General features: G+C 38.1%; 1 protein-coding gene across 1 annotated transcript in view; it reads right to left on the reverse strand.

The window, feature by feature from the left end:
- Positions 1-717: 717 nt before the first annotated feature.
- The window catches only part of b4galnt3b (beta-1,4-N-acetyl-galactosaminyl transferase 3b), a 31,826-nt gene continuing 18,944 nt past the window's right edge, over positions 718-13,599 (reverse strand). Inside the window, exons 8-20 of the mRNA XM_075469775.1 lie at positions 10,041-10,119; positions 9,837-9,903; positions 9,510-9,644; positions 9,272-9,381; positions 8,256-8,356; positions 8,069-8,136; positions 6,817-7,963; positions 4,979-5,238; positions 4,293-4,446; positions 4,114-4,186; positions 3,872-4,025; positions 2,723-2,849; positions 718-1,398 (exon numbers count right to left, since the gene is read on the reverse strand). Of these exons, the coding sequence (XP_075325890.1) occupies positions 1,287-1,398; positions 2,723-2,849; positions 3,872-4,025; positions 4,114-4,186; positions 4,293-4,446; positions 4,979-5,238; positions 6,817-7,963; positions 8,069-8,136; positions 8,256-8,356; positions 9,272-9,381; positions 9,510-9,644; positions 9,837-9,903; positions 10,041-10,119 (2,587 nt within the window). The 3' untranslated portion in view covers positions 718-1,286. The remainder of the gene's footprint in view (positions 1,399-2,722; positions 2,850-3,871; positions 4,026-4,113; positions 4,187-4,292; positions 4,447-4,978; positions 5,239-6,816; positions 7,964-8,068; positions 8,137-8,255; positions 8,357-9,271; positions 9,382-9,509; positions 9,645-9,836; positions 9,904-10,040; positions 10,120-13,599) is intronic.

Below are 13,599 nucleotides of genomic sequence, written 5' to 3' on the forward strand. Positions count from 1 at the left end.
AGTGTTCACTGTCCTAAATGACAAGTGACTGTCAAATAACTGATGAGAAAGGCACAATAACTTTGTTAACTGGAATGTAAACAGTAAGAAAAATGCTGCCATTCGCCTTATTTTGAATAATATAAATAAATAGCATTTTTCACATACTGCATATCATAACCAACTGTGCTGACTGTATAAAAAAATCCTTACATTTCATTTAAAGCAGCGAGATTAAGGAAATGACATCATCTGGAAACAAAAACTACCCTTCAGTTTTTGCAAACAGTCACATCTAAAAAACACAGATCCTAATGTTTGACATTGCTGTCTAGAAACAAATAGAGGACCTTCTAACTTCCCAACTTTAGCCGCTTTGAGTATTCAGCAATGGGCAAGATACTGTCACAGCAACACACCAGTTTCGATTTTTAATACATTAGAGCTGTTTGTGCATTTGGCAAAACAAATTGGGTAAAAATCCCCCTAAATATTTTAATTTTTATAAATGAGCTTTTTCTTAAAATAAATAAAGCGCACAAATGCGAAACTTAAATATTAAATTTTAAGGCTTTTCCTGACGTCTTTAAAAATAACTCGCCGTAGCTGAATGCGATTCACAGCAGAGAATAACCCACATTTAACCGATGAGAACAAACAGGGGACAGCGCTTAAAAAGGTAAACTGAGGTATGTTTCTGTGGCTGGACTTAAAATCGAAAGCAAATGCAAGAACACCTAAAAACAAAATGATTTAATAAATATGAACTTTTCTGTAATTTACAATACGACAAAGTCATCATATCTATGCTATCACGAAGAAAAAGAAACCATTTCATTCATCCAGATCAGAATCATGTGCAAGACTGAAATTTATGGTATATGACACTTTCGTGTGTGTCAATAGATCCCTGGAGTGTGCTTTGTAAGTTCAGTTTGTCTTTGGATTAAATCTTTTTCTTGTTGCCTGTAGTGCAGATCAGGGTTTAGTCTGTAACATTGTGCACTGCAGTATCTTCACATATAGAATCTAAAAGTCTGTGGAACTCATCAGCCAGTACCCTCAAAGTAGTCTGCTGCATATCCAGTGAAAAACTCTGAGCAGTAGTATCACCGTAGCAAAGAACTTCACTGCTTCCACCTCCAACACATCCTGAGCGAAGGAGGAAGGTGCCCAACCCAGTCTCTCTGATCTATGGACAGCAGGTGTTACTAACACAAAACAGGAGTCATGCTCCGGTCTTAAAGTGCACTGGTGGCCATGGCTGTAACCATGGTGATGTCATGGTGCCCCAGCAGGTGACAAAGTCACCCGTGGCTTGCTGACATTCGCCGGTTCCACATGCCACGTTTGGAGTGATAGTGGTGGAAAAAGTTCCTCAAATAGATCCTCTCCACTTCCAGTCCAGCCTGGAGGATCCTGGAGAAGAAAACAGGTAAACAGTGAACTCTGAGGCCACTATGTAGTTATGGGGGAAAAAAATTCTCCCGTCAGTTTCTTAAAGTCAGCTTAATCTTCGACTACTGAAGACTTTGGCTACTTGGGAGCAGCAAAAACAATAACTAATAATAATAAATATCATCCTCTTTTTAGGTATTAAGGCGAGGTTGTTGGAAAACAGCTGCTTATGTGCACAACTGGTGGTCGAGATGCTATGATATCAATTAAATAGACTCTTTGAATTGAACATGGGAAATGTTAGCCAATTCAGCTCTGTTTTTGGTTTATCCAACATCCGAGACATTTACGGATACTGCAGCTGAAATAAAAAAAATGCAACTCAAAATATTCCAAAAACAGTTGGGACAATGCAAAGTGTAAATAAAAACCAAGCGTGACGATTTCCAAAACTAATAAACTAACATTTACTAACAATAAAATATAGAAAACATATCAAATGTAAAAAGGGAGATATTTGACTGTTTCATGAAAAATATCTGCTCATCTGGAATTTGATGGCAGCGACATGGCTCAAGAAAGTCGGTGGCTGCAGCACATCTGACGCATTGAGCGTTAGCTTGTGATTTTTGCCAAAAAAACAACAAAAACGATCGCCTGCTACAGCCAAGGTAACACAGAGACAAAAAAACCTATGCAAAACAATGAGTAGAAACGTGACAGTTGTGTCTAGCTGGTTTGGGACCTTTGTTACAAGGATTTTAATGTAAAAGTGTAAAAACTATATTGAGTAAAATTGCTCGTTAACTTTATGAAAAGGTTATCATAAATAAATATAAACTAGGTGTACAAAAAAAAAAAGGAAGCAAAGTCATGCCCACTGTAAAATTGACTACTTTGATCAAGTAAAACAGTCTTTTCATATTGCCTGTCCTCTTTTGTCTCCATTTTTTTGTATGTTCCCTAACATGTATGAACTTGTTACAAGGCAGTAGTCTACTTTTCCTGTCATTTGCAGTTCTTATGTCAAAACGAGTTAAACCAATTGTTTCAAAAGCATCTACTGCAGATGGTGGGAGCATGACCCTGAAAACAAAACAAAAAAAAAGGTTCAGTTTATTACCTTTGCAGCTTTGCTGATATTCTATAGTTGTTATAAAATAGTTGTTATTTTTTTTGGTCAGTATTTGCGTGCATAAGCTACACAACAGAGGGGGCGAGAGATGCGAGAAGCACCATCCACAAATATTTGGCTCGTTTTCAAAATTTTAAATTGGGAACAACAGCAAAAACCAGGAACAAGCAGGTCTATCCAGTCGTAGACATTAGGAAGTGAGGAACACACCTGTCGAGGAGCTCCCAGTCTTCTCCTCCCCAACGATCTCTAAATTCCATGGTGTTCATTCCACCAATTGCATCCAGGTCAGACTTATAGATCGCCAGCAAGCCGAAGCCATTCACCTCCCAGTAACCTGTGTGCAGACCGCACAGTCACAACTAGATTTTTTAACACCAGTGAGGACACTGACTCAACTTAGTCTATTCTTCATCTAAAGGTGTGTTTGTGTCACAGAGCAGGTCTTACCATGACTGCTGCTGTTGTTTTAAGATTTATCTAACAGAATAAGCTAAATATTTTATTAACTGCCACTCGTCGTGTATTACAACGTGGCAATACAAAACGCTGCAAGTCACTTGAATAGGAGCAGCCAGTGGAGCGTTTGTTTTGTTTTAGGGTGTGTTGCAATAAGCTATAAGCCATTAATAAAATCTGTTTACAAAAGTCACTCCATCTTAAGACTATTTGTAATACTTACTTCTGTAATTACTCATTGGCTCAGATCAAACAGACAAAGTTAAGTGGTTCAACTGACAAAGAAACTGGAAAACCACGACACTCAAACAATTTCAGAGGAAACCCAAGAGATAAAAGGAGTAATCTTGATTGAGAAAAGTGAAAAAAATTGAACAATGGTCTCACAAGCAAGTGACAAACACAGGCATTAAAAAGGCATAAAAAGACTTAAATTGTCAGTTAATCTTGTTATTGTCTGCATGTCTCTTTGCTGTGTATCTAACTCTTTATCCTGTAAAAGTATAAAACGCTCCAAGTTAGCATCATGCATTTCTAATTTTCCACTCCTATACCTATAGTCCATCAAAAACGAAAAGCAGTGAGTTAAGTATAATCTTAATCTGAAAGCACAAATACATTCACACTATCATTTAAAGTCAAATAATCTATAAGTTCAGCACCTGAAGATTCCCTGTGAACATACAAAGACATTCAGCAGTGTGACAACACAGGCAGGGCAAGGTAGGACTTGTAAGCTGTTAAACAAAGGAATTAAGCAATGCTCCACTTACAACTTGCATTTGTTTGGTTACCTGGAACTCCTCGGGGCAATTTCAGATGTTGATGTTTTGATGGAATGGCAAAAATGCTGTGTCGTATGTTCTTGTAAACAAATATGTGTCAAATATCTGTGCTCACCTCTGGCCTCTAACAGTGTAGTGCCACAGTCCAGTCTGAGGACTATGGGAGCAAAAGCCATGTGGCCTTCCACACAGTGCTTCCTGACGGTATCAATAATTGAAGGAGGAAAGAGGATGTGGAGATCACAAAGAAACACGATGCTGTGGTCATCCTGAGGCAGAGTGAGGAGGGAAAGATTTCAATTAAAGTAATTCTGTCTGTTCAGACATTTAACTTCATTGTTTGTGTGCACTACTCACATTTATGAGGTCGACTCCTGCTTGCAGGCCAGCAGAGCGCTCAAAGTTCCCACTTAGCTTCACATATTGGTACCTGTTCAATTCCACAAGTGTGACCGCAGCACAAAGATATCATGAATGCTGCCCTATACAACCTTTCCCGCGGAGTAGAAATGAAGCAAACATTCACAAACACACACCTGGGGAGCGAGGATTTCTGAAGGGCCTTCCTCACATCCATGTCAGTGCTGTTGTAGTCGGTGATGATGAGGTTGAAGTTTGCGTCACCCGTTTCTCTGAAGAGTTGCTCCATGTCATTAATCAGCTGCTGCACCCATCGAGCCTGGTTCTTCACTGCAATAGATATTTACACAAATTACATGCACGTCTCAATGTAAATATACTGTATGTGCTCTTAAAGGAACAACAGGCACATCCTCATAATCCTTGACAATGTATTACAACATATAAACTCCTATATGAGATTTCTGATCCATTATTTAGGCATCCACGTGTTTGGTTTTGCAGGAGCATGTAGAGCTTTTATGGTTAAGGAGATCATTTATATTTTGGTGCTTTTACTAATTCCTCTTTAGGGTGTTTTTCAAAAAGCAAGACCTTAGTTTTTCAAAAGCTGTGACTCTGTTGCTGGTGGCTCAATTATAGTACACAAAGCACATAAGAAAGGCATTTCTTTCTTTGAGTAACGAAATAAATGCCACAAAAAAAAGAACATTATAAAAGAAATTAACAAAAGAAAAAAAACCAAATATCTCTGAAATCAATGTTTCCAAGTACACTCGAGGTAAGAAATGACTTGATGAATGCTCAATCTGAATTTTGGACCTGACTGTAATGCGCATGGTTAAAGGTGGCTGTAACGTACCAGGCACTACAAAGTGGACCATGGCGACAGGATTCCAGCGAAAGCCCACCGGGTTGCACAGAACCAGCTGAGGTTTCGACCGCAGGAAACTGAAATCTCTGCTGGGTTGTCTGCTGCTGCGAATCAGAGCATAGACGTACTGTGACAGACGCAGCAGCTGGCCGTCCGCATCTTTCAGCACCAGCTCCAGAAGGTAGCGACTGCCCTGGACACCGTCCATGCGCTTCACCACGTTAGCGACCCGCACCAAAGTAAACCGCCTTCAGGGGCAATCGGAGGCGAAAGAAAAAACAGAAGAAAAAAAACATATGAAAACAACATACAAGACAAATAATATAACATCATCTCACATTAATAGCATATTTTTTAAGTTAATATGTAGGCTGCTTGAATCAATTCACAGCTCAAGGTAGACTTCACTGAAAATACACTGAAATATTAAAATATAACGAAAATACTCTGTGAGGAACAGCAAGTATCAAAAGTAAAAGTACTTCATGTTTGCTCCTCAGTGGAATATTATTTTGTACCAACTCACTTATCATTGAAGTATTTCTGTGAAAGCTGCATTTTAATGCTGTAGCTGGTGGAGGTGAAGCAAATGTTTTCCAGGTCAGAAGTAAATTTAGCAGGGTCATTCCATGTCAAGTCAACTGGCTCAGTTGACTTGACATGGAATAGTTGACTCAAACTATAAGGAAGGTATATATAAAAGACACTTTTACAGAGCTTAAGTCAGACTTACAATTTCTTACAATCTTCTCTTTCTACTTTAGGGACTAAAAAAAATAATTGGGTGTGGAAACTTTAAAAATCAATAGTTCAAAGAACTGTTCGAGAAATCCCGCTAATATTTGTTGTCCTACTACGTAAAAAACATTTGTGAGTATCTGTGCAGTTTACAGGTCACAAGTGGTTTAACCTGGCAGAAACTGGCCTGCAGATGGTTCTAAATAACAATGTGACATTTCAGAAATTCAAAGAAATCAGGAAAAAACAAAATAAACTCAATCTGTATAATTTGGTGGATGATGTAAGCATTTCCAGTTTAATAAAATAAGTTAATCTAAGTCCTTACAAAATGATGTTTTTGTGGCTGAACTAGGCTGCATATTAAAGGCTGTACTCCACATAAATACTTTTCACCTTTCACAAAGACAAAGGGTTCAAAAAAGGTTAATTTTTTTTCCATACAACCTTGCCTCTCCCTGTGGGAAGCTTTATCCTTACTGCCATGGCATTCACAGATGGCAATGTGAGTTTTATCTACTTCTCTTTCATTTTCAAGCAAATTTGTCATTAGAGCTGAAACATCCCAAACCGGATTGAGATGGAATAAAGCCGAATTGGAACTCTAATCAAATTTGGAGCCATTTGCTGCATGTCCTCCCTCTCTCTCACTGACCTCATTTCCTGTCGAGCAAGTTTCCAATAAAGCCCACTAGTGTAAAAATGATCCTCATAAAAAACTTTTCTAGCATAACCCAAATAAAAACAATTCTCATGGTTTTACCTGCACTGACTCTTGAACATGCTCAATAATTTAGGAGAAAATAGTAAATCTATTGTTCTAATGCTCTAATATTTTGGATTCTACCTTCATGCTGATTATTCTCTTTTACTGCATACAAATGAAAAAAAGAATTGAGGTGGGGAAATAAGAACATTTTAAATGGTTGAATTTACTCTGATTTGCCCAGCAGTCTAAAAAGAACTGTTTAAATCACCACCTGAGATGTATGACAATGTTAAATGAAAACAACCAAACTGCGGCTAATAAGCCCTCAATATATATATATCTCTCTCTCTCAGGCACATATACACAAACACACACATACCCATGATGCTTTTCATTCAGACGGTCCATGAAAGCCTCAATTATGGGCATAGCATCACTTGGGTTGAGGAGCAGGTTTCCAGAGACGTTGCAGCGCAGGTCTATCCAATCTGAGCGCTGCGCCTGAAGGTCAAGGTGGTTCACCTGGAAGGTTTGGTTCCAGTTGACCTGAGTGTCAAACACTGGGGCTGGAGTAAGATCCTCATCATCTGTAAACTCTTCTTGTTGCCCCCACAGAGAGTCTCTCCTACTCCCAGTTCTGTTGTGAACGTAGCCCTCCTCTCCTCCCACATCTAACCACACTTTGTCCCCTTTTCCTCGATCAACCATCTTAGCTCTATGCATGCGTTTCTTTTCTTGCTGTAAAGGCATATTCATCTCGATCTCTTTTTCCCTGAGACCTTTTCTGGGATCTGTTTCCACTTGATTTGACCTCGCTTTAAAGTGGTTGACATCTCTTGTCGTAAAACGTTTGATGTTGGCAAGGTGGTGCTCCATCCCTCTGGTTACAAGCTTCTTCAATAGGTTTTTTTTAGGTAGGGCAGCATCCCTATCTGGGCTTTGAAGTGGAGCGTCTTTGATTCTCTGGATTTGAGTATAGTTCATCTTATGGTACCTCTGGATCTGATTCTGTTTGGACTTGAGTTTATCCAATGGAACAGCTTGTTGATGCTTTGCTTTGCCAACTTGTATCTGTGGATGTGTTTGCACTGACCTCCCAGATAATTTCACTTTATGTATTTTTGCTGTTTTTACCTTTCCTTTTGGTTTAATTGGCTCTCCATTTTTAACTGGGCCCTCTGGTTTTAACTCTGTCCCGTTTTCCGGCAGGTGTTGTTTCAAGGGTTTAATTGGCAGTGACTGCAGAGGCTCAGCTGTGTTTTCTATGTCTGGCTCAGTATCTTTCCCTTGGGTCTTCTGTGGCTGCTCTGTGTACAATCTTGTATGAGTGCTATCAGTCTCTTGAGTGACCAAGGCAAAGAGTTTGCGTCTGCGTTTCTGAATATAATCATCATAATCATCTCCGTAGTCTGGAAAGAGGGCATTATCAATCTGGTCCTGCCTTTTTTTTTTCTTCCTCTGAAAGGCTCCATTGTCAGAGTTGTCCTGTTCATCTAGGACTGATTTATTCCTCTGGAAACCAAAATCTAACATTCACCAAGAGCAGAGTCAGAGGTTGATATTGAAATGGTCTGACAATACAAGGAATTTGATTTTGGTTTTGAAAAAGAAAAAAAAAAATTACAAAATACCTCTGCCCATGTTTCCCTTTTCCTGCATACCTGGACGATCAAATCTCATGTATCTAGAGAAACCAAACCTGGAGGACAAAAAAAAATTCCCAAAACGAAGTTAATTTACTTCACAACATCGCAGTCACAAAGTACTGCTTTTAGATATGAATCTATTATGTGCCATGTTCGTCACCAAAAGTCTCACATTCTCATGTAGTAAGGGCTCTCAGGGTAGAAGCAGCTGTTCTCTTTCTCCATGTGCGTGAGTCGGGTGTAGTCATTTGGGTAGATGTAGGACATGCGGACCTAGAAAAAAAGAAATGAGAGCTTGCCGTTTAAAGCCACAAAGAGATGAGTCATGAGATCTTGCACAGTTAAGATTATCCAGCTGTACCAAAAGGATCAGAAAAGTGACAATAATGAACAGAGCACACTATATGTGTCTTTTAGATGTATAACAGATTACAGAAAGGATGAGAATTAGGCTTGGGTTTGGATTAGAAAAGTAAAACTAAAATATAATACGGTTAAATTCAACAAAGCAGTTTTTTTTTGCCATCTTACAATTGGTTAGCTGAAAAGATAATCTCTTTTCCCCTTGAGTATGTATGGTAAAGATTAAGCTTACAGCCTGTGGCGGGTTAGTAGAGCTGAAGTGTAAACAGGGTAAAAATTCCACCAACACTTAACAATTCAACCAGTTTCTTCTGAAAACGTCCCTACCTAAGATGATGATCTTTGAATGACGAATCTTATTTGAAAAATAAGCCAATTTACAGCCACTTTTATGAAGGGACTTACATTTTTTGACTAAATCAAACTCCTAGTCCCACAGCTTGAGGTTAAAACAAAAACATGGTTGTATTCTAATTACGGACATAATCGGAAGACAAGGCTTTGGAGGGTTGGGCACATGTTTCATTGTATAAAATATTGCTGTTTTATATGAACAGAAATGTTTAGTTTGAACAATGAGCCTACCAGTAGAATACTTGCATTGAAAACAACTATTTTGTTTAAATACGCAGTTGAACCTCTTTAAATATGCACCAATTTGTATAATGTGACAGTAATATAAACACAAATTTACAACTGGACATTACTTACAATTTAATATGCAAAACGGGACATTTTCATAAAGCCACATTAAGTAACATGGACTTTTAATAAGGAAAAATGTTACTGTGTGATTTAAGTATACAAGATACATTAATAACATACAAACTGCAGCCCTTGGTAACGCAGCAGAGGAAAGTCTTTGATTGTGTAGCTGGGCTTGTACAAGCAGTCAGGCAGAACACCTTGAAGGAACTTGCTGTTTATCAGACGGACTGCAAACAAACACAACAAGCAGATTTGAGTCTTGATTACTTTGTCCTTTGTTAGTAAAAGGAAATAACTTGCTCAAGTCTTACATCCGGGATGGGAGGAAATGGTGCAACTTAGAGTAGTCTCTCACCTTTGTAGAGTGCATCTCTTGGGTCTTCCCTCAGCATGTCGACTGCAGTACTGCGCCGTTCTGTGGTGGCCTTTTTGTGGCTTGCAGCTGTCTGTGGTATGTGGGCAACATCACTCATCAACAGCGCAGACTCATCTGTAGGATGAAGCCACGGAGCATAAGAACGACAGAAGCGCTTCATGTTTACAGCAAAACGAAAGCAGTGACATGCAGTCTTGAGTATCCTTGCAGGACAACGAAGACGAACAGTTTTGGATTGTGAGAATGATGCAGTTTTTAACTGAGACTGACATATTCTCAGACACCTGGAATGATGTGTGTACTTACCAACATAGAGGGAGATATGCTTGGATTCAATAACCGTAAACCTAAAGCCATGGTCCAGGAGCTGCCACTGAGTGAAAACAAACAAAGAACCGCATGCCTCTTACACTTCAATACTCACATTGAAAACAAAGAGGGACACAGACTTAGCATGAGAGTTGGAACCGACGGCTTGAGTTGAGAAAACAGAGAGAGCAAAGTACTTACTGCCACCTCCACATGGTCAGTCCCTCTGTTGTTTTGCTTGTGGATCACTTCAAAAAAGTATCTCCTCTGAGCAGACAGCCTGTCAGACAGTTAAGGTTCAGATTAAGCCCTGTGATGAAGTCACGTGAATGTAAAATGTCCATAAAGAGACATAATATATAATGTTAAAGCTCCAAGGGCAGGATTTGTAGTCAGATAAAAATCATCTATCACTATCTATCACTTTGTTTCCTCCAAGGCCCATTGAGGTGGATATAGCAGAAACAGTCATTCAAACCCATCTTATTGATCAATCTGAATAATAACGGTTTATAAATAAGTAAGTCATTTCTGGGGCTGCACTGATATTTCACTGGTATTAGTCAATATTAGCTCGTCGACTGCAATCGGCAAACAGGGCATCATAAACCAAAGGCAGTGGTTGATATTTATTTGGCGTGTCCTGGTAGTGCCGCAATGGCTTTGTCCTGATCTGACACAACAAAATGATGAAAGCACTGAAAAGTAATCGAGTTGTTTATGGTTTAACAGGCTAAAGAGTAATTAGAAACCGGATCTTTTTATGTGAAAGGTTCTAAAAAAATTCTGTTCAGTTACTTTTTATAATGCATTTTTTATTGTTTTCCGGGCATTAGGGAGAAAATGAATGACAAAAACAATCAGATATCAACTGAATCATTATCTTTAACATGCACCAGCCCAGAATTTCACATTTGGTTCATCCCTAGTAAATTCTATTTATGAAGCCAAGTTAAAAAAAATAAACAGCAACATAATTATAGAGGACACAATTATAATCTGCACTAAATATCATATGAACAAAATGATTTTAAAAACATAAAAACTGCAATCAACTTGCAGACTCATAAGAAAAAACACAGTCAGCCTTACGTTTTAGTTGTATTGTTGAAACTGTAACAGTGGGGTGTTATCTTTATGGCCTGTGCGGTTATGAATCATATCAGAGCTATGAGAAGACAGGCAGGCCTGCTTGAAACCCCCCCCCCCCCCCAAAAAAAAAAAAACAAGCAAGGTCTTTAACTAAACTAACTAAACTAAAAGGTAAACTAAAAGGTATTTGAAGCCACTGCATTGCTAGTAAAATACTTTGATAATCCCTCAACATCTGAAATCTCCTGGAATGCTTTTGTCCACTTTGCTGTACAACATTTTTTCCTGATTATGTTGACAAAATTGTCTGATTACTCACATATGCGTGTTAAAAGACGTATATCGATTACAAAGATCTCTCTGTGTTTACTATCTCTGAGCGTCTTTAAAAAAAGAAAAAGAAAGAGATCCTTTGAGTCAACATTAACATTCACTGATTCAACACATCCTGTTCAACACACCCCTGCAACAGGAATTTTGAATGCAAATAATCAAAAAATTAGGGGTATGCAAACTCTGCACGGTCTTACAAAACTGGTCCAGGCTGTGAAACCTACAAAGTTGTGCAGAGAGAAAAACCACAACTATACGGTCTGACTACACTGAAAAAAGTGACTTTTTGGCGAAGCAAACTCTAATGACTCTATGACTAACTGTCATAATTTCTACCTTGTATTTTTAAGATTCAGTAAGAACTAGAGTTTCTGAAGTAAAATTAAACATTTTATTAACGTAATACATGAATTATGGGGAAAGAGTAAGTTATACTTAGGTTTCCTCATACAATTTAAATGTTTAATAGTTGTATGTACATAAACCTAGAAATATGTGTAAAGTGTATCGTTTTGAAACGGATGCACGACGCATGCGCACAGTATAACAGGATTGGCGCTCATCCATACATTAGATGCAGGATCACACCTCATCCTGAATGAACGCGAGCGAGCGAGCAATTGATAAAAAGTGATTAGAATGTGTACTTTTCAATCAGCCTGTCCTGACATGCCGCGAGCGATGTCGCTCCGTCCAGCGATGACGTGAGTACTTTCTGAACCAATAGAATCACTCCCGACAAAATTGTCACGCTGCATATCAGGACACCCTCGCGAAATTTCGTCATCGTATCGCGGGGTATCATTTTACTCAGGATTCATGTTTTTGTAGTTAAATGTAAGAATCGATTCTTCATTACACGTTTTTACTAGCAAATAAATCTGTCATGTGTTAATTGTTTTATTTAGCTAGACAAAAAAAAATGTTCATTTACGTTTGTTCATGATACAGTTTATTTCTTTAATAATAAAAAGAAGCAAATCAGAACAGAACATTATTCTCATCATTCAGGCAAGTAGAAAATAATGTCTGCATGATGTAATATTGTTTTGTTATTTTCCCTTATTCATCCATTATAACGTAATATTAGAATTGTGGCTGAATGTTTTAGACCATCGTTTTAATACCACGAATTGTGTCTCTTCATTTTCAGGATTGGCACTTTGGAGGAGCCGGTGGGCTTTGTGGAGAGTTGGAGTTTAGGTCTAGGGAGAGGAGGTCGAGGAGGAATTCATCTGGGATAAAGAGTAGGCCTCTTGTGATATGAAATGGACGTGCAAAAGATGCAATTTTAGGTCATCAAAAAGTTTAGAGCTCATAAAACATTATAGATTGAAGCATCCACAGACTGTTCAAGGCCGGTCACTACCCTGCTTGTACTCAGATTGTCCTTGTTTATTTAAAAATTGGGGGGGCCTTCATGCACATTTGTCTAGAAATCATACATAGACTCAACAGTAAGGGCAGATAGTTTAATTTTTGTGTCTTGTATTGTGTTTTGTGTTTTAACACAAAGGAGCAATATTTTGAACACCTCGGGACTCGAAACTGTGAATTGTGTTTTTAAACATTGTGACTACAGTACGAATATATATTCCTGACCCTCCCCAGAAGTTGTTTTGAGCATGTTTGCGTGTGTTAAATGTTCTTGAATATCTAAGTATTATATTTCCGTAATGAATGTTGAAACTCTGTTTCAGTGGGTTGTACGTTTTTCACTGCATTTTGAAAAGCACTATTCTAGACTTGTACTGCATGTACAAAAGTAATGGGACACCTACACAATCTAATGGAATTATTTCCAGTCCACAGCTTCTGCTTTTGTTAAGCTTCTACATGTTCAGTTTTTATTTACATTGTCAGAAAGGTGATAATTTGACTTTATGTTTATTAGTGAAGTTGTGGTGGATGATGCTAGTCTGCCATTATAGTGCATTATGTTGACAGTGTTCCTAATATTTTGTCCCAATAGTGTATATTGGATGCAGTGTCTGTTCTTTTCATGTCAGTCATCCCAATGTTAAACTTATGGCTGCCCCATAAAAGATTGGGCAATTCAATCCACAATAGTAGTGGATTTACTTTGACTGTTCATGTTAAACTGTTTAAAATGAAAAATAAACAGTTTAATTGCATTGTAATTTGGTTGTGTGATATGTGATAAATATATAATAAATGCATAGAGTATTGGTTAAATTTATTTGATAACTTTTATCAAAAGAATAATGGCAATGATTACCTAATTTTAGTGAGTAATGTAACGTAATGCAACCAAGTAAATTAAAATGTCAAGCACAAGAAAATAATTAAAATCTACTAAATTACTTCATAACAG

Source organism: Odontesthes bonariensis, chromosome 7 (genome assembly GCF_027942865.1).
Source record: "Odontesthes bonariensis isolate fOdoBon6 chromosome 7, fOdoBon6.hap1, whole genome shotgun sequence".
Classification (NCBI taxonomy): Eukaryota; Metazoa; Chordata; class Actinopteri; order Atheriniformes; family Atherinopsidae; genus Odontesthes; species Odontesthes bonariensis.